Source organism: Oxyura jamaicensis, chromosome 1 (genome assembly GCF_011077185.1).
Source record: "Oxyura jamaicensis isolate SHBP4307 breed ruddy duck chromosome 1, BPBGC_Ojam_1.0, whole genome shotgun sequence".
Taxonomy (NCBI): Eukaryota; Metazoa; Chordata; class Aves; order Anseriformes; family Anatidae; genus Oxyura; species Oxyura jamaicensis.
The window spans coordinates 101345905-101373788 of NC_048893.1; the positions used below are offsets into that span (position 1 = coordinate 101345905).

Here is a 27884-nt window from a genome sequence, read left to right on the forward strand (position 1 = left end):
TTCGTTCAGCATTTAGAAGACCAGCTTAATGCAGCGGCATTGGCAGTGCAGCAGGGGATTTTCTCAAGGTATGTACATGATGTCTGCCTGCCTATCTCTGATTAGAATCAAGATCAACAAAAGTAAATTCTGATTAACTCTAATGCGCAACCTGCTGTCAGGAAACTCTTTGTAGTTTGAGCTATCTTTTACCAGTAAACATCTCCTGCTGAATTTCTTCGCTGATGTCAGAATGTCAAGTTTCTGTGCCATCACAGCATTAGGACTGCTCTTCAGATGATATCATGAAAAAGAATAAAGGCTGGCATTCACTTGCAGGGCTTTAGTTTCATTTTGCTTCTAGATGAAAAAGCTACTCTTCCTTTTTTTCCTGGTTTGAAGTGGATGAAAATCAAAATTTAGAAGTGACAGAGAGGGACAAATTTGCTTTATTTGCAATTGTTTTATACATTTTCCTGCAACTCATCTAACTGATGTGATAGTCAGCAGAAACACAAAATCACTTCATTGCCAAGATTAGGCGATTAGGTTCAATCTTGCATTTGATTTTCTTCGCCTTGAAACACTCTGCACTGGAGTTGTGGGCTTATCTGTTGCAACACTTGATTCAGGTGCTAACATCTATGGCAATACATTCAAAATCAAGCATTGTGTGGGTCAGATTAACTCTGTCAGCAGACCTGCTAAATCTCACATACTGGGAACGAAACTGGAGCAGATGATTTGCTCTTACCCTTGCTTTCAGGACTGAATCTCCCTGCAGGAAGGTCTGCCCCCTGCTCTGGCAGGCACAGGTGGTTAGCCCAGCCCGTCAGCCATATGATTCAGTGAAGGGGTTATGCAGGGTGGGCAAACTGCAGCCACACTGAGCTCCACCATGCAGAAGAGGAGGTACTTTTCCTAATGGAGTTCAGCACTGAGTTACTCTCTGGGGAGGACTGGCCAGGTGACCGCTGCTCTCTTTGCCAGTTAAGGTCACTGCCCTGCTTGCCTTGCTCGGGCCTTTAGGGGACACTTCAGACTGAATGATCATGATTGATCAAGTTATCCCAGGCCAGCTGAGCTTCACTAACAAGGTGGGAAGATGCTCTTAGCCCATCACCAAGATGAAGTGAAGCACATTCTCATAAATTTATTTCATTAAGGTTTTAAGACAATGTGTATTATCTCAGGCTGTCTGTGGACTAAAAGCACTCACAGGGACAGTCACAGTACTCAGCAGTTGTAAGATAATTACCTACATATCAGTAACTTGTCTTTGGGGATTGAAGGGAATGGACAGAGGAGGCTGTCTGCAAAACTCTGCTCTGTGGAAAGAGAGATGGTTGCGTTGCCTCTTTACAAACAACCCACTTTCCTTTAGGATTCCCTCTGCCAACTTTTTTTTTTTTTTTTTTTTTTTTTTTTTTTTTTTTTCCCCAATGTATTATAGAAATCTTTCCCCTCTCACTTCCCCACAAAGTGTATGAGCTTTTTGACTCAATCTTTGCATATAACATTTCTAGAGAGTCTTTTACTACCTCTTAGTTTCACATAGTGATCCCTGTTATTTCTTTCACACATGCTGTCTTGGGTGCTTTCTACCTCCTTTGTCTCGCTGCTGCAAAGGAAAGCAGAGGTTGATGAAAAAGTGACAAAACCTTTCCCTACAACAGCTTGATGATCTGCTACAAGCTCTACTGAGCTACAGATTAGGACAGAAAACTAGAGAGGTGTCTCGTTCCAGGAGCAGAAAAACTCTGAAAGGTAAATACAGGCCTGTTATTTTACAGGAAGCAATTTATATATATATATATGTACAAATATAAATGGTCACCTGAATTAATTGATTTCATCCTTTTCCATTTGTACAAATCTGTAGGAAGTGAGCTGTCATCTCTATGCATCTGAGAACTGTTTTGTGAACTATCTTAGTGGCTAACACACTAGTCATAGAATCATAGAATGGTTTGTGCTGGAAGGGACCTTAAAGAGCATCTAATTACAACCCCTCATGCCATGGGCAGGGACACCTTCTGCTAATACCCTGTCAATGTTTTTGATTTTTTTGATTTTTGATTTTGATTTTTGATACAAAAAGGCTACATGTTCTGCTGTATTGCTGAGTTTTGAGCAAGGATGAACTGCGAGAAAGGAAATCTGCATTTTAAAACACTACGCAATCCAGAACTAAACACAGAAACCCCCAGAAGATCTGCAATATCACCTATCTTGTGAACCTAAAGTATCTGAACTCCTGATTTTTCCCATTTCCCATGCACTGTTTGTTGTCATTTCTTGTGGTATGCTGTCAAACGTAAGTTGTAAGTAGAAGTGAACGAGAATTCAAGTCATTTACCTAATTAATTTGGTCCTTTCACAAAAAATAGTCAACCAGACTTCTTCAAATGGATTAGAGAATAAGCACTTCCAGCAAGAACTATGTTTTGTTCAAGTTTCCGATTTGTTTTGCTCATGTATTGGTGAAGGTGAACTTCTTCAATTAATTAAATATTGTCAGAAAATCAGTACAGAAATTTCATATCATAGATGAATTCCTTTCAAAATAAAAGGCATATACTGATACAAGTCATTGACCACTTCTTTCTCAAACAAACAAACAAACAAAAACCTAATCTCTGTCTTCTGAGGATCTGTTCATACACCTAAAAGTATTTAAATGGCAGAATTAGAGGTGTGTCCATTGTGTGTCCACCATTTCATTTCCAGTTTTATTTTTCAGGCCCTATTCTTTATTTTACCCACAATTATTTTTTCAAAGCTGGGTGAAAACCCAATATTTAAACTGAGTATTCAGTTTCTAAGAAATTATGCAAAATATGCCCTGCTTTTGTACAGTGTCACAACAGACACTTTACTGGACTTTAAAATGCATTCTTTCTAATAATACAGCAGCCCTGGAAATCTTAATGTCATTCTGGCACTGAAAATTCTCACTCCTCCATTTGTGCCACTGCAAAGCACTAATATCATGCGACTTTACCTGTACTTCTATGAGATGAAAACAGAATTAATTTCTCCTAATTTATGAAAAGCTTATTTCACAAATAGGCTTTACAGGAACACTTTAAAGCATGCAAAATATCTTACTGAAGACAATAACTAGCCCAATCAACACTCACATAACAAGCAAGCAAACATAATCATCTCCCGAGACAACTTGGAAACTTCAGAAAATTAATATTTCTTAAATGAAAAGTCATTTACATTAGCTGAGAAGAACACAAAGAATATAAGGCATTTTTGTATGCACTGCTACCTACCACCTACATAGTCCTATAAATTAAGACAAAGATCCTTGAGTCATCCTAGGTTGTGGTTTCCCTAGCCCTGCATTCAATAAAATTCTTACCAAATTAGCCATATAAATGGTATACTGAGCTAATGCAAGCAACATGAAGATTAAATATTTTTACTCCAAAAGGGAAATTTTTCACCAATTCAGCAAGCACAAAATCAGACCAAAGTTCATGTTTCAAAAGTAAATCTATGCAGAAGTAAAACTTCATTACTCCGTGTAGGGAAATAAATTGCACTTAAAAAATTGCACTCTCAGGCAGATCCCGAGACCGTAATGGCTTCATTGGTCAAAACCTTCATGCCAGCACCAGGAGCTAATGCACTAACACAACACAGGACCAGAATACAGCCTGCAGCAGCTGACTCATTCAACAGGAACACTGCTCAAACAGAGTTAATGTATACTTTTTTTTTTTTGCTTTGTAACATGTATGGAAAGAAACAATGATTTTTTATATTTTTTTAGTAAAAGAAGAAGAAGAAAAATGCCAATTATAAAATGCTAGACTGACATGAGATAATGATCCACAAGAAGGATAATATTTTCACAGCGTTAAGTATATAAGGCAACAGGCAGACAATACATTTTCTCTTGGTATGCAAAAGTGCATCGTTTTAGCAATTTTAAAGGATGCTAACAGGAAGTCATCCTTTCATCAGAGAGTTGGTTATCAACAACTGCACTTAGTTTAATTATATTTTGACTCTTAATCATGTTTCGTGAAGCAGGTAGCATTTCCTTTTCCTATTGTGAATTCATATGCCATTTACAAAAAAGTATATGATATGCACATTTTTTCCAGCACTTTTAACACATACATTTCCCTTCATACTATATTCACAACAGCAATCCAAAATAACCTTTCATCTCTCTTTCCAGCTGTAGCTCTAACAGCTATGTCAGAAGCAGAACCATGAAATCAGCTGAGGTGAATTGCAATGTTCTTCTGCAGTTATCTGAAACTATATTAAAGATGTTGTGGTTATTTTAAAAATATTTTACTGTAAATAAATTCACTAAATTATCATTCTGTCTTATGCATGCTAACAGGTACTAACTACTCAAACTTACAGAACAGACCAGCAATGTTTGTAGGGAAAGTTTGAAATTACTAAGCTTTTTAATAGTTAGGTACATTCTCTTCTAGGATTAACAGAAAGTGTGACATAATTCCCTACATAGGTATGAAAAATCCAGTAAGGTATTAAAAATATAAAGTAGGACAAGAGTTACCATAGTGAAGAGCAGCAGCATCAGATTTTTCGTATTTGTAAAACCTATTTGAGATTGCGTATTCAAAGTTACTGCAGACAAAGACACTAAATTTCTAAAATTTTCATGCTGCTATGCAGAAAGGTAGCTAGAAACATTGTGTGAGGCAGAATGGCAGCAGCAGGTATACCATATCAGCACAGCTCATTGGTGCATCTGTAGCAAAGCTGGAATCATGGAGATTGAATCATGCCCTCCCAGGCTCCTCTCCTGAAAACACAAAGCTTGAGGAATGAGTCCTTACACATTAAGAGGTGATTTTCACTCACTTTGTGTATTCAGCTGAAGCAATCCATATGACATTTAGCCACTTTCTGATATAACAGTTTCTTAAATAAAGCTCCCCATGACAGGAGACAAAGTAAGGCTGTACAGACACTGCAAAAGAAACATCTACAGACATCAGGAAAGAATCTACAAACATAAGGAAAACAAGAGCTTAAGTCCACTAGTATTCTTGTCTTTTCAGCTATTTTCATTTTTTTCTTGGTATTTATATGAAAAGTAAACACTGAAACTTCAGTCATAGATCTTGACTCTTCTCCAATTTTAAAATCAAAGCCACTACAAGTTCACAAGCATTTGCTTTCAACAGACACGTATAAATATATCTCAGTTCCCATCACCTCACAAGGCTTAAAATTCAAAATAAGCTTTCTCAAGGCTCCAGGACAGGGTTTGAACAAGGAAATAGCGAGTGTCTTTGAATTTAATGATATGTTAGATTTAGCTGTAACACTGTTCCCTTTTGTTTGACGCTCCATGTATCTTCATACTCTGTAGTCTGGGGAGCATCGAGGGGTTTCTATCTGTCTATTTGTCCTGCAAGAGAGGTACTGAGTACCTGGGGAAAGGCTGAGCTGGTGGACTGATAGGAAGATCAGGGTTACAGGTGAACGTAACTGGAATGCTATAAAAAGCAATAGGAAACCTGTTTTGTAAGTGAAGATAGCATAGAGAAGCAGCTGGGGATAGTTTCATTTCTTAGAAAACTAGTCCTGTTTTCATGTCTCAGCCACAGCTCATCACCTGAATAACCATCATCATGGTCCTGCATGCTCTACTGCCACCATTTCAGCTGCTCTTTTCTTCCTTTCTGGAGAAAAAAAAAAAAAAAAAAAAAAAAAAAAAAGTGTCTCAGCTCGGGTAACTGTGAGTAGAACTCCTGTAACACCAACCGAACACTGGATTTATTCTAGGCAAGGATCTGGCTTCTCATCCTGTCACTGAAATAGGAACTAGAGCTGCAGCTTTGAAAAGTACCACTTATTACTGACACTGAAGTAGCTAGCAAGACTGGAGTAGTTGAAAATTGGTGTCTCAGAAAAGCATTTTAGTGTATTCCAGGCATTCTGTTTAGCACTATATTTGTGCCAATGTGATTCCACATGTAATTGAGAAAGCTCTTCTAAGGCACATGCAGGCCTTCGTCAACAGAAACACAAAAACTGAAGAAAAAAAAATCAGAAAAAAAGTCAAACTGGTTAAGAAAACTGAGCAGACAGAAAAACTAAAAAGCCACAGTGCTCTAGTGCACAAGAGAAACTTCTGTCTGAAATGAAGAAGAAATCCCTCAGCCATTCTCTTGGCTGTGCAAAAAGCAGAACAGGTCAAATGAAACTTGCACATTTTGCTGTAGAAGAGCTAGAAGAGCACTCTCAGTCCTTCAGTCCTGTTTTTTTTTTTTTTTTTTTTTTTTTTAAACTGTCTGTTCATACCTTACCTCCACAGTAGAGAATGATGATCTCTAGGAATGATGATGGTCACTGGTATCACAAGAGATCCAATAACCCATGTAAACCTCTAGGCATTACACAGCACCTCTTTGAGAATCAAGATGATCAGGAACAGCAGTGGCAGCATAGAGTGCAGGATATGAGCAATCATATCAAGCAAGCAAGGCTTTTTGGGGGCAACCAGGAACCAGAACTTATTAAGCAGACTATGTGTAGAAGAGTTAGGACAAGAAAATGTCAAAAAGTAGAGCTGAGGAGAAGAGTGTTTCTTCAACAAAGCAGTAAGTGTCAAAATATGCATGTCTACTAAGGGTCAAAGGGAAGATGGCTTGTCTGGCAAGAAAGCAAGTCAGACCAGCAGAAGACCAAAATGCCACATGGTCACTGAAATGACAGAAAAGCATGATCATGTCAGCAGGGCTAACATGTTCATTTTAAGACCATAACACATTCCTGAGAGGAATGGAGAGTGAATGAACACAGGCATTGGCATAAGCAGTCACTTGCAGTTTCCCCAAACTAATTGTTAATTCCACCACTATATAATTCATCCGTATAGAATAGAAATCAATCTTTTGAAGCTTTCTACTCTTCTCTTACCTGCAAATGGAAGAAAAAAGATATCTTGATCTGCAGCAACCTTAGATTTTTCTTTCTCCTCACCAGAATCCCAGGTCTCCCCTAGTTCTTTCAAGGGAAATGACCCTTGGCCTTTCATTCTCACTGAATACCAACCACAGGCTGCAACAGATGAATATTCTTAAGGTATTAAGGACTAAAACCTTCTGTTAAACCTAACCATGTTTCTAAGATACTGTGAGAAGAGAGAAACCCACTTCCAGTCACTCTCTGCTGTTTGGTCTCCAACACGAACATTTTTATCTCCCAAGTCTTCTCCTCTCCCTTTCTGGTAAAGGATGCCTGTGGCATTCTACAATCACAGCCTCCATATTACACAGTTATAGGGAGAGTGGATGGGTCAGCCCATGAAGTAGCATGGTCCTAATATTTAAGGTATTGAGGGAGATGAGAAATGTTCTAATTAGCTTTTCTCTCTTTGTCTCAGGCTATCCAAAACAGTTTGGGAACACAGCGAAGAGGGCCCCTCAGCTGTGACCCCAGTATGAGTTCTACCGTATGCCCTGTCAGGGCCAGTCAAGCTCACCAAGATCCCATATTTAAAAGCTTCCAAACAGATTTCCATGCCTTACATAGGAATGCAAGTCTTATTCAATTGCACAGACTGAGAAAAAGCAACAGAAGGCTGAAATGGCATATACAAAACCAATATGGACTTCGAAGTATACTATTTTGTAAAGGTAGTGAAGATCTTAGCATACAAGTAACAGAAGGGCAGCTCCTAGCAAACACAATGTAAAAAAAAAGTAGCAGTCTAGGACAGATAACTGAACTACTTTCTGCAAGGCTAAGCTTGAGGAATAAACAGTATAAAAACCAACACCCTTTCACATTAAGGTCAAGTGGTTGTTAGAGTGGTGTCTGTAAAGTCTGTTCTTCTATTTTCTACCTGATTTTCCGCTGATTCATAGCATTGCAGACAGCAGACTGGATCACTCATTTCTCTCCCCAGTGTACTTTGTGGTAACATGAAACTATATGCAGCATAGTAGTTTCTTTATCTAGGAGTAGTTTCTTTCTTTCTTTCTTTCTTTCTTTTTTTTTTTTTTTTTTTTTTCCCCTGAAATATTCAGTGTTTTTTTAAATACATTTGTCCACATTCTAAGGAAGAACTATTTACAAATTACAACTCCTTTAGGAAGAATATTACTAACAATAATTTCACATGGCAATCTTGACACACCAAGAAAGCAATGTTCTGTGTTGCCCCTAGCAAAATTTTAACCAACAGATATATTGAGAACAGCTGAACAATACAGAAAAAAATGACCTATGTCTAATTTAAATTTTCACAGATTTGCCAACAGTGGCACCATGGCTATAAAATGGTAATCTAGAACATTCAATTCTATATTTAATTAAAGGACAGAAATACAGACTTCTAAATTTTTTTCATAATACACGAAAGTGGACAGGGTGGGTGAGATCTGAGTTGCCTCTAAAGTCTCTGTGCCAGAGAGTCAGCTAACACAGATATTTAATGTGTGTGCTGAAGGAAGACTAGCTGGAGGAGTTTTGTGAGTTTGTTGTAGCTGAAGGTGGATGTTTATTCTCACAGTTCTTGTTGAGGTGACCAGCTTTGATGATCTCTATCAGCCTTTTACTGGTTTACGTGAAACAAGCAATGGCAATGTGAAACACCATAAGGGAGGCCCATGTAAAATGCTGAGGAAGAGGAAAGGAAGAGAAAGAAAGGAAATAAATCCAGGGAAGAAACTGGAGGAAGAGAATTGGGATCACCATAATTTCTCTTCAAATAGCAAGCTATCCCTAAGATATCCAGGTCTTTTTCCTTGTGATAATGGGAATAATTTACTGATAATTTACTATCTGCATATCAAGCTTTGATTAAGGTTAGGCTCCAATCGGATATGTGTATGTTGTCAGGATGAATCTGGATAGTATGCATCCAACCTAGAGATTTGTCTGTCCCCATAACTAAATCAGCCACAGTTTGCTGACAGAATAGGACCTTAGTCTTACATATACCAGTTTTGCCTATTTGTTTCAATTCAGGACATTCAGGCATTTCAATGGCTATCAAAAGGCTATCTTCCACATCATGCTGTAGCAGAAACAAGAGAGTAGCAGTCAAACCAAGATCAGCCAAGAAAATAACATTTTAGTTTACTTATAGAATCAGAAAGAGTATTATGCAAAATTTGGGGTTTACTCTAGTAAGTAAATCAACATCAGAAAGAACATCTGCATCATTCTCTGAATCTAATCCCCTCATAGCAAAATCACCAGTGTTGGCTTTCTGATTCTTTAAAAGCAAAACTGAAAATCCAGTCCTTGTAATCTTCAATTGATCCAGTTGGTAGAATGTAAATGCAAAGAATGAGATGTCTTACCACGCCTGTAATCTAAATCTAAAGAGACTAAACCCACAGAGATACATTAAAGTCAGGGAGCAAACTGCCCATCAGGAAAGCAGATGGCAAAATAAACAATAATGCAGAAAAAAAAAGAAAAAGCACTAAACCTCTTGCTGGCACTTAATAGTAACATGTGTAGGACAAATCTCACCAGGGTAGAGAATATTAACAGACTGTTTGTGACAAAATGAAATATAATTATTTGAATTGACACTTATGCTCTCATAAATCTGACCCATAAAACCATACTATTAAAATACTAATAGCATTTGCCCAGGGGCTTCAGCCTTAGCTTGGGATGCTGAGAGATGCTTTCATTAGGAGCTGGCATACGATGGAGCCCAGTGTTCCCAACACAATCTGACTTCTACAGGGAATCCTATTGACTCACAGACAGGAGGACTCACTCAACAGAGCACGGTCTTTGTGCACTTCTCCGAGCCTATATCTGCCAAGACTCTGGCCCAAAGGTCTGTCTCCAGGGGCTCTCCTTGGGAGTCTGTGCTGCTGAGCCTACCCAGTGTATCACTGCTGCATCTTTATTAACTTTTTCTAGGTCAGTTTTCTCTCTCTCCTTATTATAGTTCTATCAATCAATGCTTTAGCCTTTCTGTTTTCTATGTCAAATCCCTTGAAAATCTTCTGTGCTACATTCAGCAAGACAAATCCCATGTATCAGGTACTGCTTTTGTTGTGTCATGTATCATGTATACTGTATCATAAAAAAAAAAAAAAAAAAAAGCTCAATGACTACCTTAACATATTTAAAAATATGAGTGCTATATTGACCCACTTTATTGCAGCAATGATCTGTGTGTGTACCTTTCCTAAAGATATATGAGCACACGCTAGAAAAAATGCTGTTTTCAGCACGTAAAAAGTCAGGACAGGAGACTTTCTGATATGAGGTTCTGGTTACTTGGGGCTCCATTTGAACACCCATGGGGCAGGTGTCTGCAGCTATCTTGCCTCCTGTGGTTTAGATTCACTTTCCCGGGAGCTGGCTTTATTGCACAATATCACAGAATGGTTTGAATTGGAAGGGATCATAAAAATCACCCAGTTTCAAGCCCCCTGCCATGGGCAGGGACACCTCCCACTAGACCAGGTTGCTCAAAGCCCCATCCAGCCTGGCCTTGAACACCTCCAGGGAAGAGGCATCCACAGCTTCTCTGGGCAACCTGTGCCAGTTCCTCCCCACCTTCACAGTAAAGAATTTCTTCCTAATCTAATTTAAATTTACCCTCTTTAAGTTTGAAACCATTACTCTTTGTCCTATCACTACACTCCCTAAAAAAGAGTCCCTCGCCTGCTTTCTTGTAGGTTCCCTTTAGGTAGTGACTCCCTCAGCCTGTCTTCTTAGGAGTGTTTAACAACACCTGTCCCAATACCGATCCCTGGGGAACACCACTCATCACTAATCTCCACTTGGACATTAAACAGTTGACAGCAACTCCTTGAGTACAACCATCCAACCAATTCCTTGCCCACCAAGCAGCCTATCAGTCAAATCCATGCCTCTTCAATTTAGAGACAAGAATTTCATGGGGGACACTGCCAAATTATTTGCACAAATCCAGGTAGATGATGTCATTTGGTCTTCTCCTATCTACCAGTGCTGTAACCCCATCATAGAAGGCCACCAGATATTTCAGGCATGATCTACTCTTAACGAAGCCATGCTGGTTGTCACCTAACACCTCTTTATTTTCCATGTGCCTTAGTATAGTTTCCAGGTTTCCAGTAGGATCTGCTCCATGATCTTGCTGGCACAGCGGTGAAACTGACTGGCCTGTAGTTCCCCTAGTCTTCCTTTTTTCTCTTTTAAAAAAATTGGGTTATTTTTCTCCCCTTCAAAGGGAAATTCCTTCAGTCCCTGGAGCACTGTATGAGGGTACAGCCATAAAAGTAAAGGAGGCTACCCTTTACTTTTTTTTTTTTTTTTTTTTCCCCTGATATTTTTCAGTCAGCCAGTCACTTTCCATGTGCTTATCCCCACCACATGGAGTACCAGAAGACCTGTTGTGTCCAGTAAGAAGAGGGAGAAAAATCTCATCACAGTGTCCATCATTTGTATATCTTGCCAACTGAAGCTTTTCTCCCCCCTCCCCCCAGTTTTAAATTGTCCTTTAAAAAACAAAAAACAAACAAACAAAAAAACAGTAAACAAAACAGAAAAGTGTTCTGCACATAGCTATCCAGAAAGACAATTTCAGAACAAGATCATGCTCTCCTGCTTTCTACCAACCCTAAGAACTTTTTGTTGCCACAAAGGTAATCGCAAAAACAGGTTTCAACAGCTGACCTGATCCAAGAAGGCAGAAACATCAATACTTCTTCAGCCTCTGACCTTTCTCTAAATACCTCTAGTGTCCTTTACTAGTATTGCAGTGACCTCTAGGGGTCTGATCCAAGCCCACTGGTTTCACTGACCTTTCAACTGACTTTTGCTTACCCCAGACTTCCAAAAAAGTTTTCTAAGCCTGGAAGGATGAGTATTTAATGTATAGATAAAAAATCCAATGTGTCTGATGAGAAGCGGAATAGTCTAAATCTTTCCAGCTCAATGCTGCTGATGTCTGCATGGTTGAAAATGAAATACCTTGGGGTATATGAACCCCTGCTGTTAGTCTGAATGACACATTCATGTCCATTTGCTTGAAATCTAAATCTGTTTTATTGCATTTCATAACCATATGGAAAATGACAGTATCTCTTTATGCTGAACCAGAGCAAAAACTTCCACTTTTTACACATTTCAGTACAAAAGGAACCACTTTCACTTACCCAGGAGTACTGCAGATCCATATCAGTTAGGGAATAAGAAAGATGTGGGTGATGAGAAGAGCAAGTACAGTTTTCCCATTCTTCTATTTTTGAAATCAAGAAATCACAAGGACAGAGCTGGTTATCAGGAAATGGCTTCCAGTCACTCCACAAATGAAATTCAGCTTCTGAATGGATTGAAATTTTTCCTAAATTATTAAATTTGGAAGTATATGATCGTCCCAAAGATGCAGAAATAAACTGTGCCCTAGTCTTAGTCTCTTCTTTTCTCCTCACATTGTCTTTCCAGATCTTCTTTTCCTGAGGTTTTGTTAGTTTCATGCATGAAGTTAATGCTTCTTCATCCTCTTCAGAGAGATAAGTATCTTGTAAGGTATCTTTAAAAATACAAATATTTGTATTATAATGTGTTGCACTTCAAACAGAAAATAATACTTTTTTTTTTTTTTTTTTTTAAAGTGGTGTATGTTGCATTTTAAATAATGAAACAGCCAAGAATTACATTAGAAAAAATCTTCATAATTAGGGAGATGGAAAGGATTTTGTAGTGGGTCAGACATCTGAGCCAAAAGCAAGATTTATTCTCCATTTTGTAAATTTTTGTCGTTCCCTCAAAAGCCTGGAAATTTGTACCACTTCTGCAATGAACATAAAAATTTGCTAATTAGATGTCATATTGCTGCAATAGTTGCAGAGTGTGAATTTAATTTAAATACTGGATAAAGGTCAGATGGTTTTTCTGGATAATTCCTTTCCCACATCTTTCCATTATGAATGTCTGAATTACAAAGTAGTTGCTGAAATCTAAATTTCCTCACATGTTTCAGCTCCAAAAATGACTTGTTTGGAGTAGTGGTTCATCAGATAATTTAAATTCAATTGCTGGCATTAGCTTTAAAATAATCATATATACCGATGCATTCTACTTCAAATGCATGCACTGTTAAATAAATGTTGGCAAAATAAGTTCAGATGAAGAACTGCTGCACAGTCAGACCAGTGATCTGTGGGAGGAGACTCAAGAAAATAACCTGTGCTCAGCATCAGTTTAGAACACCACGTCCTATGGGCTAAGGGAATTGCCTTTAATTTTTTCATGGATTAACACTGAAAGTTATCTTTGCACTTGTGAGTTTTGCCTTCCTGATATGAAACATGATACAAAACCAGGAACTACTCTTAAAAACAAATTATCCTCTGCACGAAGGCCCCAGTGTTATACAATTCTATTTAGCTGAAATCCCCACTTGCGAGATATACTGTTACAAAACTCAAGCTAGTGTGACAGGAAACAGGTTTTCACACTATGAGGAAGTCAGCACTAAAGTGCTATCACAGTAACATCTCAGCTAGGGTTTGAAAATAGTGGGCGGTGAATGACAGACCAGGAGAGGACTGTTTATAATTATGCTCAATACTGTGACATTTGCCAAATGTTGGAAAAAATGCTAATATGATGATTTACTTACTGAGGGGGATCAAAACATGTTTGACATCCTCCAAGTTTTGTGTGTTGTTTTTTTTGGTTCGGACCAATTTCTGCAATCGTTTTAATGTTCCCATGGACTCTGCTTTATCATCTGCTTCTGTAGCCTGGCAAAGAACCAAAGATGTTAATAGTATTAAAGCCTCAACAAACAAACAAACAAACAAACAAACACAACAACAAAACCTACGGGTAACCAGATGCTTATTTTGTGAACAAGAAAATCTCATCTTTAAAGAATTAATTATCTTCACAATAGTTTAAAACTTAGGCATTTCCTTGCCTGTAACCAATAGATACAAAAAAGGAAAAGGCAAATCACAAGGGATATCAAATTTTTGATCAGTGTTTGTATTGCTATTTACATATTACTTTAATACACCCCAAATTACTTAATACTTAATTCCAGATTAATTCCAGAAATAATTTTAATACTTATGTCTACTATGTTATCCAGAATTATTTTAAGTATGCACAGAAATCCCAGATATGTCAAACTACTACTTTTAAATATGTATGGTAGTGTATTCTGAAACACTGATCGGTATAATTCCTTAAATCAAGGCCTTGTTTTCTTTCCTAGACTAAATGGCAATAACATAAATGGCAATTCAGATCTATTATAGTACACTTCAATAATGCCCGACTGGAGTAACTCAAGTTTGGGTTTTACAGACTCTTAGACAGGAACTTAGTGAATACGTGGCCATCCCACATGCTTTCATGTTGTAGTAAACCAGCAGCTGTCTTGCAAATCAGTCCAGAAACAGTTGAGTTCTCCTTCAGTCTGACTTAAAAATCCTCTCTGCCTTCTTAAGGATCTTGTAAATAAGGACTAAGCAGATCCACCTTAAAACTCTAGTAACCTTAGGGTCCTTTTACAGCTTGTATCTGAATATTCACCATCAACTGTGGGTCAAATCCAAACATTGTTAGATTAGTCATGTTCTGATTTATTTCAAGCCCTTGTCTCCTCATCCAAATTCAGGATAGCAGGACTGCAGTTTTAGCTTATTTAAGGACAGAAATTGAAGTGTAATTTTTCAGTCTCCCATTGTGTGATGTCTTTGCAAAATGAATCACAAAGGACTTAAAATGTTAATATTGCTCTGTTAGATGAGACCTCTCATAGCAATAATCATTTTTTCACTTAAAAGTAATGATACAAAAGCAACATGATGACTGAGGTATGATCTGGGATTTCCATCATGGAGACATCAAGATAAACAGAAGATAATCTATTCAGATATTTTTTTAATGGGAAACTCTAATACTCTTTGCTTTTCATTGGGTAGAGTCTACTGTTAGTGAAACGTCATATGTACTTAATAAATGCAGGAACCCTCTTTTACAGAGAAACAAAGCTCATGCAGTATCAGTTGGTGATAGGCAGCTTTTAAATTTACAGTATTTTATTTTGGTCCACCTATTAAAACCCAGAAGTTTTGGTCCCAGATGAAATAAAACATTATTTTCTGTAGAAACCAGATAAACTAACAGGTAAACTGATCATCCTGGTCTCACACAATTTAGGTGTGTTCTCCTGGCAAGCTTCAGACAGAGCTTTTTGAAAAGTGTTAAAGCTCTTTGAAACTGTTAAATGTTACGCTTTGGTTTCAAGCAACTTTCCTCTTGCTGTTTGTGTTATCTGGAACAACATCTCTGGTTGCTACTGTTCACTGTATGGCAAAGGAAGTACAGTGCTACTGGTTGGACTGGTGATGATGGATACTAATTTGGAGTGTGCTACTTTCCAGTATCTTCTTCCTCTGTGCAAGGGGAATGACATTCAGCAAGGAACGCTGGGGGAATATTGGAAGCCAGTACACAGAGCAGTAAGAATCCCCTCACAAAAATTGTTAATTTCAAACGCATTTAAAGACCTTTGCCTTTGTTTTTGTTGTTGTTTGTATGTTTGTTTTCCTCTGTGTTTTAGGGTCAGAGCATTTGATTATCTGAATATTAAGCTATGCTTGTATTTTGCACAATCAGTGACCAAAGCTATCTATAATTATAGAATCATGGAAGGGTTTGGGTTGGAAGGGACCTTAAAGACCCTTTAGTTCCACCCCCCATGTCATGGGCAAGTACACCTTCCATTAGGCCAGGTTGCTCAAAGCCCCATCCAGCCTAGTCGTGAACACCTCCAGGGATGGGGCAGTTTGTTCCAGTGCCTCACCACCCTCTGAGTGAAGAATTTCCTCATAAAATCTAATCTAAATCTCCTCTCTTTTAGTTTCAAACCATCCCCCCTCGTCCTTTCATTGTCTGTCTGAGCAAAAATTTACTCTCTGCCTTTTTTATAAGCCCCCTGTAAGCACTGAAAAGCTGCAATAAGGTCACCCCTGAGCCTTCTCTTCTCCAGGCTGCACAGCCCCAGCTCTCTCAGCCTTTCTTCATAGGAGAAGAAAGCTCCTGAAGCTATTTATAAGCAATGGATTCCCTCAAGAATAAGAATATTCTTTATTTCACTGCTTAAAGGATATCAGTCATGCAAAATGTTGTCACACCACAAAAAAAAAAAAAAAAAAAAAAAGTCCAAGAAAAATCACAAGCTGTGTTTTAGTTGCAAATAATTTGCATGAAGTGTACATGAATAATTATGGACAAAAGTACAAAAGTATATGGACAAAAGTATACATTTAAAATGTACTTATCAACATGAAAAAGAGTTAAATTGTGTCTGGTAAACAGTTCTCAGTTTATCCTAATATATTCTAAATACCTTAGAAATCCTTGCTCACTGAGATGCTGTAAGGATTAACCTGGTGACAGAAATACGGCAATTTGAAAGCTAAATGTAAAACACTGTTGGTCTGATTCCAACTATCTGTGTCCTGTTGAGCACTCCCTTTACTGGGTGCAACTGCATTAATTTCAATAAAAGTACTTGCACATCATGTCATTTTTCAGCATAAAGAATTTAGTCATGGCAGAGTCTACTCTTCGTGATTTTCCCTGAACTTGTTTGCCTTTCCCAAAGAGCTGCAATGGTTTAATCATGATTAGTTTTGCACTTATATTCAGAGTACAATATAATAGTAGGAAGACAAAAATTATTGCATGCTTATTGTGTCCATGGTGGTACTATTATTGTAATGTAGAAAATTTTTGAAAGTTTCAATAATATTCCTGCCGCACATAATGACTATTAAAGTAGTACATGATATAGAACGTTCTACTATATTTGTATACAGAGTTAGTTCTGTAAAATTTGGATACATTTTATGTTAAAAAATATCAGTAAAGACACAATCAACCAATATACAAACAAGTACTATGTAAAATTCTTTTGTATGCTCCTGCCCATATATACCAGTCTACCCTTTAGATATTCACATTACTTTAGTCTGATTCTCTAGCTACTCAATCATAACTTCAGAGCCAAACTTAGCAGGGTAGGATTATAGGTAGATTTTTTCTCATGGAATCACATAGCAATAATAAGATATTCTAAAAAAGACAAAGAAATATGATTAATAGCATGAATTTGGATAAAGATCTTTGCACTTTTAGGGAAGCCACATGCAGTAAAGGAAACGCTATTAAAGCATCATGTTCTTTCAGGCTGCTATCCACTGATGAAAAAAAATTGAACAATTTTCATGGCAACTCACCATTTCACCATCACCAGCTGGTCTTGGATTGTGAACTCGTGGTGGAATCCACTGCTCATAATTTATCACCTGGATGGTAAGAAAAGTAAAAAAGAGAAAAAAAAATCCAACATAAATAATTGCTATCATGTTATTGAATACAGGTTGAGAGCTCAGCATTCTTTCAATGAAGTACTGTGTGCATACAAAAGCAATGGCTGACAGACACCAGCTGCTGACACCCAGTGAAATCAGTTTGATATCAATCTGTGTTAATTTCCTCAGCTATCTGGGACATCTTGGAAGCATCAGTGTATGCATTAAATCATGGGATGCTTGGATCTCATCCTAGATCTTGGCTCTCCTTTCTGTGTGAGTAGGAAAGCCCCAGAAGTATTTCCTCAGTAAATCCCTGGTTGAGGAACAAGTGTCACTGGTGCATTTCTACAAAGAGCCTCATTCATTTTGCTTCTTTTTGCCTGGAATGCCAAGCCCCAGGGGTGTGAGTATGAATTGGATTAATAATGCAGAGAAAATGGGATGGTCCTCAGAACTAAGCAAAGACAATGCTATATACACTTTCATCATCTGCCTGCAATCCATTTCTTGGTTGCAAAGTCCTCATGAGAGGAACATCATGAGAATACACTTTCCCTGGGGCACTGATGAAGTCCCTGGTGGGCAAGCCTGACAGTGCTTATAGCTTATCAGTGAAAGTAATAAACGCTAGCCTTTTTTCTTCATGAATATGAATGACACTTTGAAGGCTGAATGCAACCTAAGAATTTATGTGAGAAATGAAGCATGAAACATTTCTGAAAATGTATTAGGCCAAAACTGTATTACTTCATATTTTATTTCTTTCCCAATATGCTACAAAGAGCTTGAGCCATCAAGGGAGCCCTGCTAGTCATGAACAAACAAGAACAAAGAAAAGAAAAATATATGCAGATGGTGAAGCTATTTTTTATGGTAAAGTTCAATTATTACAGTGTTTCTCATGCTGTGTCCCTCAACCTGTACTTCTGTTCCAATTTCCTGTTTTCCATTGCTTACAGAATAAATGGAATGGAATGGAATGAACTTCTAGTTAGGAACTGAAGAGGAACTAAAGTTTTCATGAAGCACTCAGAAAAGTTTATTTGCTTTAAAGAGAGAGAGCTAAAATATTCATTTATTTTAATTGTTTTGTTTGTTTGTTTGCTTGTTTTTGCACATTTGTCTTTTCCATGTCTCATAGAATCACAGACTCATGTAACTTCTGTGGAACATGTAGTTAGAGCAGGATTGATACAGCAGGTTGCCCAGGTCTGTGTCCTGGCAGATTTTTACCATCGCCAAAGATGGACATTCCATGGCCACTCCGGGCATCCTCTTCCAGCCACCCTCACAGTTAAAAAAAATAATAATAATAAAAAAAATGCTTTCTTTATGTTAAATGGAATTTTCCATATTTCAGTTTGTGCCCATTGCCTCTTGTCCTGTCACTAGGCACCCTTGACAAGAGTTGAATCTTTTTTCTTTACTCTTCCATCAGGTATTTATACATGTGTTGGACAGAATCATAAAATAGCTCAGGTTGGAAGGGACTTTAAAGATCATTTAGTTCCAATCCCTCTGCCACAGTCAGAGATGTCACACATTAGGTCAGGTTGCCCAGGACCCCATCCAACGTGGCTTTGAACACCTCCAGGGATGGAGCATCCACAACTTCTCTGGGCAACCATTTCCAGTGCTTCACCACCCTCTGAGTGAAGGAATACCCCTGAGCCTTTTCTGCTTTAGGCAGAACAAGTCCAGCTCTCTCAACTTCTTGTATAACAGGTGTTCCAGTCCCTTAACCATCTTTGTGGTCTTTCACCGGATTTACTCCAGTATTTCCTTGTTTCTCTTGTATCCAGGGGCCAATAACTGGATGCAGTGCCCATATGGAGTGGGTCAGCTCACCAGTGCTGAACAAAGGAGAAGGATCACCCTCATCAATTTGCTGGCAATGCCCTGCCTAATGCAGCCCAGAAGGCTGTTGATCTTCTTTGCTCCAATGACACATTGCTGGCTCATGGTCAGCTTGGTGTCAACCAGGACTCATTGGTCCTTTTCTGCTAAGCTGCTTTCCAGCCGGTTGGCCCCTAGCCTGTATTGAGGGAAGGGGTTATTCATCCCCAGGTTCAGGACTTTGCACTTCCCTTTATTGAACTTTATGAGGTTTCTGTTGGCCTATTTTTCCATCCTGTTGAAGTCCCTTTGAAGGACACAACCCTCTGGTGTATATCTTTCTCTGCTGCTCACTGCTAATCAGCTGATGAGTTAACTACATTTATGTTACTATTATTATGCAAACCCAGGGGTCAGACTTCCTTATTTGCTCATACTAGTGGGCTGATTAATGTAATATTATGAAGAGGAGACATATGTTTATGTAAATTCAAAAAGCATTAGAATACATGTGCCAACAAGACTGATATATATATTTGGTACAGGTCTTGCTTTTTACAATTCTAGAACATCAATTTAACAGAAATGTGTTTGTTCAGGAAAACAAACAGTTTTCTGAGTAATAAAACCCATATGTTCATCCTAATGAAAATGATGCACAGCTCAGGTAGTCATCGGTCTTCTTTTGAGCCTGGCTTTTAAAATACACAGGTATATTGACCATGAAGTGTATGGTTGGCAAATTCATACTGAATGGACGGAATAAATATGCTTGATGTTTGAATGAAATTTTAGAATCTGAAGAGTAGTTCTTTTACCTGGCATGTTGTTTCTTCTATCTTCTTTCCTTTAAGCAAATGCATCCCATCACCAGTAATACTATCTTCTGAGAATTGTGACCAAGAAAAAAAAAAAAAAAAAAAGGAAAGTTTTTTTAAAGAGTATCATTTGAATTGCACTTGATATTTTGAACTGACATTTTGACTCTGAAGGTAATCTGGTATCTTTTAACCATGCATTTTATTTCAAAACTACTTTGAAGTAAGACTACAGAGCAAATTGGCAAACTGACACACACAAATAAAACTCATTCATGCTTAATTCTTTATCTCAATTTAGTCCTCAGTTTAGTCATTCAGACTCCCACCAAGTGCTCCCTCTTGCTCAGCTATTTAGCACAAAAATGTTTGGAATATTCATGTAAAAAATGAAGCCCCTGGGCAAAAATGGTCTTTGCAATTGAGATCTGTGTAACTTGATCCTTTGAAATTACTTTCCACCTATTCCTTCCAAGACATGAATGCTTTACTTGGGAAGAATATTTACCTTCATTACAACAATGAACAATAATAGGTCAAATGACTCTGAAAAGCCTACATTTTAATAAGTCTTTAAGAAGAAAAAGATCTACTCTCTCTTTGAAAGATCTCTCACTTCCAAAGTTAAGTAAAGGCAAAGCATCAACAATTATACTATTATAGAAATGCCCTAGCAATTGCATTCCATCAACACAGACATCAGAGGCATGCAGTTATTTTGCAAGAAAAAACAAAGGAAACATCATTTTCAAATCACAACATTAAGTGCTACTGTGGATTTCCAAAGTTAATAGAAAAGAGAAGGAATGTTTTTTGTTTTGTTTAGTTTTCCTCATGAATCCTAACTTGGTTTCCTTATTGCTGCTGAGGAATACCTTACAGTATCTGTAATTCTCCTTCTTGAAAAAGGATGGCTAACTTAAAATATAGTTTCAGAAATGCTAACTGTAGGCAGGCAAGAATGATTGCTTTTTTTTTTTTTTTCTTTCTCTCTCTCTCCAATCAACAGAAAAAGAAAGGTTCATTCAATAAATAACTTCAACTGACTGAGATTCTTCAGCTATCATATGAAAAAAAAGTATTTTGATATAAGCATGCAAACTTATATTCAAAGAGGTAAGTAAGATCCCAGTCCTCAAAACACCTAGACTCACATTAGACTTAAATGAGACCACAGGGTGTGTACAGCTGGGCCACTACACAGGCAAGTTAGCCCCTATATTTTAATACTATTTTAAAAGAAAATTCTGAATCAAGAGACATACTTAGGATTGTTCATATTCTTAAAGGACAACCCTCAGCAAACAAAAAAATGAAATAAAATAACAAACAATCTTCCTTGTAATTACTTGGATATTGTAAGATTGAGTTAAAACCCCAAAATTACAATCTGAGCATGAGATGAAAAAGAAATACACTCCTTTCACACCTCAGTTCTGCCTTTAAAATATAGGTCAGTTGCACAGGAAACCCCATCAAGCAATTTCCTTTATTTGGCATGTACGTCAACAGAAAGAGGGAAAATGGGTCACAGAAATTATTTTTTACATGAGTTTGCTTTTAGAGGTTTCCATAAGAGCTTATATATGCTCAGAAGACACTGTCTTTCTCCTACAGACCTGATTATTACAGTAACACCAACATGTTTTCCAAAAAGTATGTTAGAGTCCAAAATCTAACATGACTGACCAGACATCTCAAGCACCTACAAATCTCCTTGGAGTCACTGAGGGCCAGGTGTCTGATAATCCATCCATTTATTTAAATATAGAGCTAACTGGACTTCTGTAGGTGTCATAACTCATGTCAAGAAGTTGTTATGCAAAGTGAGATTAACATAACTGGGCTCTTTCTGGCCACTTTTCTGTGGAGTGAATTAGGAGCAGCAGAGAATTACTCCGACTTACTCTGCAAGGTATCAGTCCTTTTCTGTTTGTCTCAGAAATGCTCTTTCATGGAACTGGAATGACTGTGACTCACGTCATCAACTTTTTCAGTGATGGCACTTTCAGGCTGGCAAGTCTGGTACTAATGAATTGGGTTTGGGCTTGTGACCAAACATGGGTATTCCCGCTATTCTGTCTGTAGGGTATGTTTTTACTGCCCAATAAGTTTGAAAAACTGATTTTTTTTTTTTGTAGAGGTTGTACACAAAGACATATTAAAGAGGCAATGCAAAGGCTACAAGAGTCAGAGGATGTCTTTTCACTGACTTCAGTGAGATTTGGATCAGATCTAACAGAAATTCATATTACGCAAAAGACTTACAGACCTTGAGGGATTATCTCTGTTAAGGGAAAGGTTTGATCAATACTGACAAATTATCTTGATCAATAGCAATGAACAGTAAATCTCCTGAAAAGTGGTTTTCACCACTCAGTCCACAAGGGGACTTCCCTTTTAATAATTTTACTTCAGTGTGGGAAAGGGAGATTTTTATTTAGCTGCCAGCTTTGCTTCCTGTTCCCTCTGGGCCCCCGCCCTTCAATTACAACACTTGTCAGCTTTTAAAATGTGCACTGCTTCTTTTGCATGCTTTGGATATTTAAAAGGGTATTAAAAAAAAAAAAAAAAAAAAAAAAGTCTTGAGTCTGGAGGAAGGTCAAAAAGTTCTGTTCTCTGATTCAGCTTTTTTCCACCTCCAGACTGACAACCTGTGCAGTACAGCAGTACACTGAAGAATCATTCTGAAATGTTTTTGGTTAAAAGTAAGACTTGTCAGGAAAGAAATGTCTAAGTTTTCTTTCTCCTATCATTATCACTTTTTTTTTTTTTTTTTTTTTTTTTTTTTTTTTTTTTTTTTTTTTACAAACCAGTAACACTCCTTTTCCCTTCACCAGTTCATCACAAGGGCAGAGTTCCTCTGAATTTTATTGTCATATCTTCATTCTGGTTCTGGTTCCTAGAAACCCTATTCACACATATATGAGCAAATGCATTAGGCATTACAATTTCAAATCTATTTTCACTTCACCACTTTATCTTCATGTGATGAAGTGAATGAAATCCAGAGGGAAACCTGGCACTCTGTCCTCTGCTATCTTTGGCATATCCAGTTAACAGTGGAATCTCTGAACAGTGGATGATACCTAAACCATTTGTACAGGAGATATTAAAAGTAAACACACTTCTCATCTTGTCACATTGTTAGCTTAAGCAGAAAATACAGGATACATCCACTTTAATCTTACATGTCAAGGTTTCTGTTTCTGCTAATACAGGTGCTGAACTTTTACTGGTTTGGTCTGATTAGGCAACTGTAATGGCAAACTGACTTAAAAAAAATAAATACAAATACAAACTTAATTCCTGGAAGCAATGTTAAGCAGATTGTCAAAGTATTTTGATTTTTAAAAGCTAGTTTATATTTAAATAGACAAGGTGACTGCTCACTTGGTATTTCTTGTGGTTAGTTTAATGGATTTATGCTGGTCAACTCTTAAACAGTGTTACTAGCAAATTCCCATACAGTAGCTGTAAAGCTGTTTCAATTAAAGTTAGTTGAAACAGGCTTTAGAAAGATAATTGGATAAAAGAATTACCTACAAAAATCACACCTACACAAGAGGTTGGAGCACTGGAGCACTGTAAAGTATACAGGGAACATGGATTCCTACTGTAGGCTCATATTACAGTTGTCAAGCCCTGTGCAACATAACTATTGCAATTTACTGTAGTAGTCTTCTTTCACCCATGGACCACAGAGTGAATTGTTCATAGAGTGTGTTCTTATCTTCCTAGTTTTAACGTAAGCTTTATTTAAACTACATTTTCCCTCCTTGAGGACAAAGTAGATCTCAAAAGGACTTGAAAAATTATTTAACTCGATTATTGGTGAAAAATTAAAAATTTTCTTATGTGCCCTTTAAAATACTTTGTGGAAAATGCAAAATCAGCTGAAATACATTTAGCAATTACCTTCAAGCTGACAGTGCCTTCTGATGTACGAATCATTTTCCGGCTTCCTGGAACCCTGCCAAAGTGTGCCATTCACATTTTTTCTGTCTAAAGTAAAAGCACAGAGAGCAGTCACCTGAATTCATAGTAAATCTGTGAAATAACAGGAAAGTCTATCAAAGAATACAAATCAAACAAGCTTGTGGAATGCTATAGAAACTGGTCAAACATGGAAATGAATAGATGATTTTGCAATATGGGAAATTTGATGGACAGAGGCTATTTATTGTGGGCAGACTTCAAGTTTTATCATCTTTTGTCACTGTCTAATACCTCATCTCATACTGTTAGAACATGATGAGAATGATTTTTATCTTAACACTGTTTTTAAAACCTAGCAGCCCACAGAAAACACATACCTTTATTTTGCTTCCAGGAATTGCATGATTTTTTTTTTTTTAATTTTTAATTTTACAGCTAATCCAATAGTGTGTTAGCACCAGCAAGAAATAGCATCAAAGATGCCCACAACCATGTCTCACACATCCAAGGTTGATACTGTCTCAGCTTGAATGTGAGAAGCAATGTTATCTCCCAAAACTAGATGGCCATTAACTTGTTCCTTCAGTGAACAACATCGTGGTCATGTTTTGTTGATAACTATGAAGTTTTTGTATTTTTTTTTTTTTTCCTTTAAACTCATTTGGGACTATATACCATATAAATTTCCAAATTTAAAAAACAAAAAAAAAAATATTTAAAGGGAGTGGCCCCCCCCCCCCCCCCCCCCCCAAAAAAAAAGGTGTTATTTCCTGCAGATGTTATACAAAATAGAATCCATTGAATCGAAGTGTGCATGAGAATATGTATGATAACACAGAGTGTCAGAAGCATTTAAAAAAAAAAAAAACACAAACACTTGAATTTCTTTGGAAAACTAGAAAACTTGTTCGTGAAAGCTGAAGCAAATGAGATCAACATGGGAAAGGGCAGAGGACTGAATTTGATTATATCAGAGAGATTCCAATTTTTTATTGAAATGATCAAAATAAACACTGAACATGCTGAGTATTACTTGTGCTGTTCCATAATAAATTCTTAAATATAGAAATCTAACTGAGATTTAAAATGGTTTGGTTTCAATATCTAACTACAGATATATATGTAGAAAGGAGAGGGGGGAATACATTGATAATTTAAGTGTATTTTTCCTTCCCTTTCCTTTGCATTTTCTCCAACAGCTGTAAAGCAAAACAGACTTTTAATTAAAGTAGGCACTGTGAGATTAGCAAGTATATAGTAAATGATTGAAACAGTTACTAACCAAATGCTTCATTTTCAGACAGAGACTTCTGGATGGATCTAAAAGAATTAAAAGAATTAACCATTAGCTGAAAGTCAGAATGAAAAAAAGAAAACACATTTAATCAAATATGGATATTTTCAACCTAATTCTTCAAAGCAGGGCACAAGGATTTAGCTGTGTAATTCCCACCAGTTTTAATTGGGGTTACTTGGCTTTTCTCATTTACTCAATCATCTACTTTCACGTGCCACACAAAGCTCTGAAAGCTTCTGAGCTTTGACTCTGTAAAAGTATTTCATTCAAGTTTCTTTTTGTAATTAAGAATTCATGACTGAATTGGGGAGCCCATCAGAAATAGAATAAGAGATACTTTTATTTAGATGTGATCTGAAATGTCCTACAGCTTACAGAAATTACTGTCTGAAGTTTGATGACATAATAAGGAATTGAACCAAACAGCTATATACGAACACATCTCCACAACCTAGAGTGACATTTTATTGCCCAAATAAACCTTGAGCTTTTTGCATGTTTACATCAAGAAATAACGCTAACTCAAGCTTCTGTCTGCAGTGAGTAGTTTATAGATCATGAGTTAAACAATACACTAAGTAAACAGAAGAAAAAAGAAATCTCTGAATGAACAAAGATTTATCCTGTGAATTAATTTGTTATATTTTACCTATAAAAAATCATAGCAATTCATAAGCTGGAGGATGAAGCCAGAAGATTATACTGGGCAAAACCAGAGAGTCTTTAATCTGTGACAACAATAAGCAGAAGGGAAAAAGGACAAAAATTGAAATCCCTCTCTCACATTGAGGTAGGTAGGAGATGGAAGGTTTCTTAAGTGACAGGATGCAACTGAACTATTGTTTAGTCTGTAAATGCTAGTTCTTTTTGAAACTAGTTTGATTTATTTGTTTATTTCCAGAGTTAAGGCATACTTCTGTTTGTTTTATTTCTACTACTCTTTTTCATTGGTTCCTTCTATGTTTCACTGGTGTGAGTGAAAGAGAATGATCATTCCTTATTTACTTTCTCCATATCTATGGGTAAGACCAATACAAAATTTCCTACATCATCAGTGTGAGTATCATGCCCGGATAAGTGAAGTAGTTTGGCTTCCTTAAAAGTATTAAAGGATGATGAGAAAAATAAGGATAAAAAAGCTATATCCATACTTAGATTAATGGAAGTCTGGAAAGGGAGAATGTTTTTACAAAGTCCTATCTGGTCACAGATAACAGAGCTCTCACTGCACTGAGCGCATACATCTCTGTGTTTGCAACTGATAATTTACTAGTAGTTGTATCAGATGACAAAAATAGATGAAATCTCTTTATTAAGACAAATGATACTTTCTTTGAAACCATTATCTATTTTGAAATTTCTCATCAATAGACATAGATAACATTGCTTTTCTAAGTTTACTGGGACCCCACCTAAAAAATGAAAAAATAATATGATATCCAGGGATTTTCATGTCTGTCACACCCAGACAGATAAGATCTTTGTATATCATTCCATTAGGCGGGATTTCATTTGAAGGGAACTTCTTCAGTAATGCAATAACATTCAATCTCAAGAGAAAAAAGAATTTTCAAAATAAATTTCTGTTTACTAATATACATTAATCATTAACCCAAACCAATGTATTTTGTCTTAACAAATGGAAGTGAAGTCTCAAATGTACTTGATAAAATACAGTCTGACCCATTTAATCATAATCACTTTGCAAACTAATTTTTTATTTGGATTAAACACACGAACTCTTCAGAAGATTATCAGGTCAATGGTACAAACATGCTAAAAAATAGGTTACCACTTCAATCTTTCAGAAAAGCAGGCATATGGTTAAACCAAGCTCAGATTAACTGCATGTTATTTTAGCTGTCCTGGTCCCAGTATTTTTGAAGAAAGCTTTATATATATGAAAAAAATCATGGTAAAAGAGCTTTACTAATGCATTACAAGCTTTCTACTTGCTTTCCAACTGCAACATTAATACATGTACTCTCTGAAAATTAATGCAACATTGGCAAACACATTAATAAAACAACAAAGGTGAAAAGAACAGACAAATATAGTGACACTGTGTAGATCTTGAACTGGTCTCAACTTACTTTCTTTTTTTGGTCACTGTCTTCTCAAAGTCAAGAAATTCCTTTTAAAAAGATAGAGAAAAAAAGACTATGAAAATCAAAAAATCCAAATATATTATTTTCCTTACTGGAAGGACACTGAAAGATGCTTTTATGTACTTTTGAGGCATGTTTTTAATATCCACTATTATTCCCTGTCTTTTTCTAACAGGTGAAGCTGTGGAGGACAGTGCAGCAGAGAATATATGTAATTAGGTGTCCTGATTTTAAGTGGTTTCAATATCAGTGACTCCCAAGAAGTTGACATCGACAACCATAAAACCCCTGAAAAATCAGAGCACAACACTCTTACCCTGAGAAAGCATATTACATTTCTAACATAATATGATTATTTAAAATATTGCCTCCAAAATGCAAAGTTCTCTGAGGATAAAATGCCCACACATTACAATGGGACATAGCATTCTAAGGAACACAGAAGTATGCACACCGTGAAACCCCAATGCATTCAGAGGAAGTGCGTATGTGGAAGAGACCAGGAAATAATGCAAGTAAAACAAAGTTAAGTCAGCCTGACAAAGCTCTAAGAGGCACTAAATCAGAATCAAATACTGGGCTGGAGGCAAGA

The 27884-nt window shown here is 37.0% G+C and overlaps 1 protein-coding gene across 1 annotated transcript in view; it reads right to left on the minus strand.

Annotated features, from left to right (window-relative positions):
- The window catches only part of LOC118160584 (SAM domain-containing protein SAMSN-1-like), a 104956-nt gene that overhangs the window by 39902 nt on the left and 37170 nt on the right, over positions 1-27884 (minus strand). The window contains exons 6-12 of the mRNA XM_035315397.1: positions 27278-27318; positions 25170-25207; positions 23867-23953; positions 19949-20016; positions 17217-17285; positions 13583-13706; positions 12114-12490 (exon numbers count right to left, since the gene is read on the minus strand). Of these exons, the coding sequence (XP_035171288.1) occupies positions 12114-12490; positions 13583-13706; positions 17217-17285; positions 19949-20016; positions 23867-23953; positions 25170-25207; positions 27278-27318 (804 nt within the window). The remainder of the gene's footprint in view (positions 1-12113; positions 12491-13582; positions 13707-17216; positions 17286-19948; positions 20017-23866; positions 23954-25169; positions 25208-27277; positions 27319-27884) is intronic.